Raw genomic sequence first — 7,998 nt, forward strand, 5'->3', positions numbered from 1 at the left:
CCTTCTGTCTCCCCGTATTTAAACAAAACTGAAACTTCCTATATCCCCAAGTACAAACACGAGTTAAGCTATCCAATAATCTTTCTTCTTTAGTTTAAAGTACAAATACAAACTACGAATAACTTACAAAAACTTTTATTTTTCCGTTATACATTAATGCCTTTATTCTACAAGCAACCCAAAACATACCGTTTTCTTAATTTAGCCAAAACACAAGGTCGAGGAGTTCCAATCACGTAATGTATTTTGGCTATTTGGTCCATTTCACTACTTCCAGGAAATAAAGGTTGATTCCTACAAAAACAAATTAACCCGCGTTTATATCTCATTTACGTGTTCATATTCTCTGTGTTTAAATGTCTTACCACAATATCCAAATCATTTTTGTTATATTTGCTTTGTTAGAAAGAACAAAGAATTTGATTGCAGTATGAACTCTAGCAGAATCTTATCAATATAATAAAATGTTTCACAAGCTCAAAAAATAGAGAAATACAAGAAATAGCTGGTAAATAAACCTGTAAGTACAGTAAACACTAATTAGAAGAGCTGATTACGGTAGACACTAAACACTAAGTAGAAGAGCTGAGTACGGTACACACTAAACACTAATTAGAAGAGCTGATTACGGTAGACACTAAACACTAATTAGAAGAGCTGAGTACATATACACTAAACACTAAGTAGAAGAGCTGAGTACGATATACACTAAACAATAAGTAGAAGAAATGAGTATGGTAGACACTAAACACTAATTAGAAGAGCTGAGTACGGTAGACACTAAACACTAAGTAGCAGAGCTGAGTACGGTAGACACTAAACACTAAGTAGAAGAGCTGAGTACGGTACACACTAAACACTAAATACAAGAGCTGAGTACGATATACACTAAACAATAAGTAGAAGAACTGAGTACGGTAGACACTAAACACTAAGTAGAAGAGCTGAGTACGGTACACACTAAACACTAAATACAAGAGCTGAGTACGATGTACACTAAACAATAAGTAGAAGAACTGAGTACGGTAGACACTAAACACTAAGTAGAAGAGCTGAGTACGGTAGACACAAAGTAGAAAATAAATTATTAAATAAGTCATTAGTTAAGTATACCAGACGTACAGAAGACATTTTACAAAAGTTATTATATAAGTATGACAGACGTATAGAAGACATTCTACAACAAGTTATTAGGTAAGTATACTAGATGTACAGAAGACATTCTACAACAAGGTATTAGGTAAGTATACCAGACGTACATAAGACATTCTACAATAAATTATTATGTAAAATACCAGACGTCCAGAAGACATTTTAAAACAAGTCATTAGTTATATCAGACGTACAGAAGACATTCAACAACAAGTTATAAGGTAAGTATACCAGACGTACATAATACATTCTACAACAAGTTATTAGGTAAGTATACCAGACATACAAAAGACATTTTAGAACAAGTTATTAGGTAAGTATACAAAACGTACACAAGACATACTACAAAAGCTTATTAGGTAAGTATACCAGACGTATAGAAGACATTCTACAACATGTTATTCGGTAAGTATACCACACGTATCGAAGACATTCTACAAGAACTTATTAAATAAGTACACAACTCGTGTAGAAGACATTCTACAATAAGTTATTAACTAAGTATACCAGACGTATAGAATACATTTCACAACATGTTATCAGGTAAGTATACCAGACGTACACAAGACATTCTACAACAAGTTATTAGGTAAGTATACCAGACGTATAGGATACATTCTACAACAATGAATTAGGCAAGTATACCAGACGTATAGAAGGCATTCTACAAGAAATTATTAGTTAAGTATACCAGACCAACAGAAGACATTCTACAACATGTTATTTGGTAAGTATACCAGACGAACAGAAGACATGCTACAATAGGTTATTAGGTAAGTATTCCAGACGTATAAAAGACATTCTACAATAAGTTATTAGATGAGTATACCAGACGTATATAAGACATTCTACAACATTTTACAATGTAAGTATACCAGACGTAAAGAAGACATACTACAACAGGTTATTAGATAAGTATTCCAGACGTATAAAAGACATTCTACAATAAGTTATTAGGTGAGTATACCAGACGTATATAAGACATTCTACAACATTTTACAATGTAAGTATACCAGACGTACAGAAGAAAATCTCTCACAAGTTAGTAGGTAAAATACCAGACGTACAGACGACATTATAAAACAAGTCACTAATTATACCTGACGTACAAAAGACATTCAACAACAAGTTATAATGTAAGTATACCAGACGTACAGAATACATTCTATAACAACTTATTAACTAAGTATACCAGACGTATAGAAGACATTCTACAACAAGTTATTAGGTAAGTATACCAGACGTACAGAATACCTTTTGCAACAAGTTATTAAATAAGTATACCAGACGTACAGAAGACATTCTACAACAAGTTATTAGGTAAGTATACCAGACGTACAGAATATATTCTACAACAAGTTATTAGGTAAGAATACTAGACGTACAGAAGACATTCTATAACAAGTAAATAGGTAAGTATACCAGACGTACACAATACATTTCATAAGTTCTTAGGTAAGTATACCAGACGTACAGAAGACATTCTACAACATGTTATTAGGTAAGTATACCAGACGAATAGAAGACATTCTACAACATGTTATTAGGTAAATATACCAGATGTACAGAAGACATTTTACAACAGCTTATTAAATAAATATACCAGACGTACAGAAAACATTCTACAACAAGTTATTATGCAAGTATACCAGACGTATAGAAGACATTCTACAACAAGTTATTATGTAAGTATACCAGACGTATAGAAGACCTTCTACAACAAGTTTTTATGTAAGTATACCAGACGTATAGAAGATATTCTGCTACAAGTAACTAAGTTTTAGACTTTCCGGAATATACGGTTAATTAACAAATCTAAATTAACTTTGCTATTTCTGTGTATTTTCTTACGTTAATGCTTCAAAAAACACGCATCCTGCTGCCCAGATGTCCATTTTGTAAGTGTAGTAGCCGTTGGTCAGCAGACATTCAGGTGGGCGGTACCTGTAAAGAGTTATCGACCTGTAAACTTCGTCGTTTAATATACTACATACCTGACTTTTGCCAAAATTTCTTGTACTTTCTCAAACTAGACGTTTCACTAGCTTATATAAGATTTTGTGTATCGATGTAAATTATATATTTTTCGTGTAAATTCAAAGTTCATCGTTTGGTGATTTGTTTTAGAAATAAAGTAAATTTGTTTGTTTGAAGATAAGCACAATGGGTTATCTGTACTCTGCCCACAACGGATATCGAGACCCGGTTTCTAGCGTTGTAAGTCCGCTGACAAACATACGAGTTTTGGGGAAGTTAGCTTTTGACTTAAGTATTTCAAATAAAATCGTTATCGGTAAATTCCTCCGAGAACAGGTTTAATCCCAGTCGAGCTAGGTTTTCTGGTAACAAGCATAATAACAGATACTTACTGATCTAATATTTCGATGAAATTCCTGTTTTTTAATAATAGATACTTACTGATCTAATATTTCGATGAAATTCCTGTTTTTTAATAATAGATACTTACTGATCTAATATTTCGATGAAATTCCTGTTTTTAATAACAGATACTTACTGATCTAATATTTCGATGAAATTCCTGTTTTTTAATAATAGATACTTACTGATCTAATATTTCGATGAAATTCCTGCCTTTTAATAATATATACTTACTGATCTAATATTTCGATGAAAGTCCTGCCTTTTAATAATAGATACTTACTGATCTAATATTTCGATGAAATTCCTGCTTTTTAATAATAGATATTTACTGACCTAGTATTTCGATGAAAGTCCTGCCTTTTAATAATAGATACTTACTGATCTAATATTTCGATGAAAGTCCTGCCTTTTCCAAGAGACACAGGAACACATTCTAAAATTTTATCAAACTTTCGGTTTCGTCAGAAACAACTTTTGTAACGTTTCACTATATACTTACGCAACTAATATTTGAGTGTGTTATCACACAACGAGTGACATGTTGTGACTTACACACCTAATATTTGAGTGTGTTATCATACAACGAGTGACATGTTTGGGTGTGTTATGATCAACGAATGATATAATTGGGTGTATTATAATATAAAAAGTGCTACATTAGGGTGTGTTATGATACAACGAGTGCTATATTTGGGTGCTGTGACACAACAAGCGCTGAATTTAAGTATTTAAGTGTGTTATGATACAACGTACTTGGGTGGGTTATGACATAACGAGTGCTATATTTGGGTGTGGTATGATACAAGTGACATACTTGGGTGTGTTGGAAACACAATGAGTGAATATTCGGGTGTGACACGAACATAAAAACTGCAATATATGTATATTGTATGATACAACGAGTGTGCACAGGAGGTCTTCGATTACTTCACGATTACTTTTTTATGGAAAACAAACATTATAATTATACTGATGAGCATATTTCTATTGTACATTTAAAATAACAAGAAATTGTTTGTAGGTTTCATAAGGATACGTTCTACGGTATGAACTTTCCAATACCTTAAGAATATGTGACTTACCACCTTGTAGCTATGTGCTCTGACTCACCACCTTGTGGTTATGTGCTCTGACTCACCACCTTGTGGTTATGTGCTCTGACTCACCACCTTGCAGTTATCTGCTCTGACTCACCACCTTGTGGCTATGTGCTCTGACTCACCACCTTGTGGTTATGTGCTCTGACTCACCACATTGCAGTTATCTGCTCTGACTCACCACCTTGTGGTTATGTGCTCTGACTCACCACTTTGTGGTTATTTGCTCTGACTCACCACCTTGAAGATATGTACTGTGACTTACCACCTTGTAGTTATGTGCTCTGACTCACCACCTTGTGGTTATGTGCTTAGACTCACCACCTTGTAGCTATATACTCTGTGTACGGAGGAGAAGTGTACATAGAGCGACAGCTACCGAAGTCGGCCAACTTGAGAAGGTTGTCCTGTAAGATAAGCAAAAAGCAAACATTACTCTTATTAAGATAATGCATGACTGTTATCTTAATATCATAGTAATGGTCACTTTCTCTGCAGGACTGTTATCTTAATATCATAGTAATGGTCACTTTCTCTGCAGGACTCTTATCTTAATATCATAGTAAAGGTTACTTTCTCTGCAGGACTGTTATCTTAATATCATAGTAATGGTTACACTCTCTGCAGGACTGTTATCTTAATATCATAGTAATGGTCACTTTCTCTGCAGGACTCGAGAAAGTAACCATTACTCTGATATTAAGATAACAGTCCTGCAGAGAAAGTAACCTTTACTATGATATTAAGATAACAGTCCTGCAAAGAAAGTAACTATTACTCTGATATTAAGATAACAGTCCTGCAGAGAAAGTAACCTTTACTATGATATTAATATAACAGTCCTGCAGAGAAAGTAACCATTGCTATGATATTAAGATAACAGTCCTTCAGAATTTTACCGAAATAACAATAAAGTCGAGTAGTTGAAGGTTTTTCGCTTCAATAGTGGTAGGAACTTACAATCTTTCTATCCAAGTTCCAAAATACATTAATGCTACAAATGTCTGACAAACAAAATACGAAATAAATAAAAATTAACAATAAATGAGTATATTAGATAATGGTTAGATATTGAGCATAATTTCAAAAAGTATCATAAATATTTTGTTGCTTACCCTAATTAAAATATTTTCGGGCTTGATATCTCTATGAAAGATTCCATTGCTGTAACGAATAAATAAAAGATAAATCAAAATTTGTTTTTTTGAAATTACATAAATATAAGTAGATTATAAATGTAAAGTACGTTATATATTCACATACCATAAACGGGAATAGCCCCAAGGAATAGAGTTCAAAGAAATTTAGTTCTTTAATTATTAATTTGTACATTATCGATTTTTTTTTGTCAAATCGGTTTGTTTAAATAATCGAGTGAACTGTTTTTTTTGTTTTTTTGCAGATTCTCTAAAACCCAATTAGCTGCGAACTAATAGACTAAAATTACATTTATTGAACCGAATATATACTTCTGTATTAATTAAGAATTGCCAAATATGGCGCTTCTTAACTCTAAAATTACATTTATTGAACCGAATATATACTTCTGTATTAATTAAGAATTGCCAAAAGATGGCGCTTCTTAACTCTAAAATTACATTTAGTGAACTGAATATATACTTCTGTATTAATTAAGAATTGCCAAAAGATGGCGCTTGTTAACTCTAAAATTACATTTATTGAACTGAATATATACTTCTGTATTAATTAAGAATTGCCAAAAGATGGCGCTTGTTAATCCGAGAATTTCTCTCACCTGTGAATATAATCCAGAGACTTGAAAAGCTGAAACATGTAACTTTTTACCCTGAATTCTGGTAAAGGCCTTTTTCGTGCTATAAATTGAAGTACAACATAAACTCAGTTATACTTATTTTGAGTTAGATACCTATTGATGGGCACAAGTAATTCATTCAATCATTTCAAAAATTTACCATTATAGCTTGTTTGGCGTGTTCATCTGATCCAGCCTTATTCCAATAAAAATTATATCATGTTTTTAGGTGTTAAACTCATCCCAACAAACAAAACACGTGTCATTAAGTTTTAACCTCATACCAACGAACAAGACATCATGTCTTTAGGTGCTAACCTCATTCCAACAAACAAAACACCATGTCATTAAATGTTAACCTCATCCGAACAAACAAGACTCCATGTCATTAAGTTTAACTTCATCCTAACAAACAAGACTCCATGTCATTAAGTTTTAGCCTCATTCCAACGAACAGGACACCATGTCATTAAGTGTTAACCTCAGCCCAACAAACAAAACACGTGTCATTAAGTGTTAACCTCGGCCCAACAAACAAGACATTGTGACATTAAGTGTTAACCTAATCCCAGCAAACAGGACAGCAAATAATTATGTTCCAATTTGTCATTACGTTCCAATCCCATTCGAACAAACAAGAACACATTATTAATTCGCAAAATGCAGCCATAACTGGGTGTAACTAGTTCAAAAATTGACTTATTGTTTAAAATATAATTTTCTGTCTATTTATATAACATAATGACGGGTTCGCCTGTTCGTTGGAATGTAATGACAAGTTACTTTGTATTTTTCAGAGTTTCGAACGTAAGAGCATGTATTCGTGGTTCTTTGAATGAGATTACATCTTAATGACATTTTCAACAACACATCAACTGACGAACAAGTTATGTTGTGGCCTTAGTTTGAGGATTAACAATTATTTAATACTGTTACGACAGCGGAAGTCACGTCACGCTGGTAACACGTCATGAGTTTCTAGAAGGATCATAAGGCCCGAGTGTTTGCCAGACGCCCTATATTTTAGTATATAAGCCCGGCAAATAAAGCGGTAAAATAACTGCAGATAGACAGATATAGAGACAGATAATTTAGTCAAGTGAGCGGTAGTGACCATAAGTAAAGTGCGTGAATCGTTGTGAATTATAGCGTGTGTTTAAGTTAAAGGGACTGTGGAAATTCTGTGTATTGCAAAGTTGTATTGAGAAAGAATAAACTAGTTTTATTTAAGAAAGGACTTGCATTGCTGAAGTTTCTCGGAAATAATTTTTACGGGAAATTATCAAACGACCAGAGACGTAACAATACCTTCTAATGCCATATTAACTACCAGGATAACATGTCATTAAGTTATAATCACACACCAACAAACAGGAAACCTTGTCATTAAGTTCCATAACATAACAACAAACAGGACAACACGTCATTACGTTCCATAACATAACAATAAACAGGACAAAATGTCATTACGTTCCATAACATAATGTTGCGTCAGCGAGGTCACGTGACTAGTGTCACGCCCCCTGCGTTCTGGAAATATCTTGTACCTTCGTGAATTGTCGGGAGATTACTAGATATAGGGTAGTCTGGTAT

At 33.3% G+C, this 7,998-nt stretch overlaps 1 protein-coding gene across 1 annotated transcript; it reads right to left on the reverse strand.

Annotated features, from left to right (window-relative positions):
* Positions 1-189: 189 nt before the first annotated feature.
* On the reverse strand, positions 190-7,726 carry LOC106477667 (MAPK/MAK/MRK overlapping kinase-like; the record flags this gene model as incomplete). Its single annotated transcript, XM_013938210.1, has 6 exons — positions 7,714-7,726; positions 6,388-6,466; positions 5,747-5,795; positions 4,953-5,038; positions 3,004-3,096; positions 190-294 (listed from the first exon to the last, which is right to left on the reverse strand). Coding segments are annotated over exons 1-6 (425 nt in total), but the record flags the coding sequence as incomplete, so codon positions are not given.
* Positions 7,727-7,998: the final 272 nt, after the last annotated feature.

Source organism: Limulus polyphemus, unplaced genomic scaffold, assembly GCF_000517525.1.
Source record: "Limulus polyphemus unplaced genomic scaffold, Limulus_polyphemus-2.1.2 Scaffold76909, whole genome shotgun sequence".
Lineage (NCBI taxonomy): Eukaryota > Metazoa > Arthropoda > Merostomata > Xiphosura > Limulidae > Limulus > Limulus polyphemus.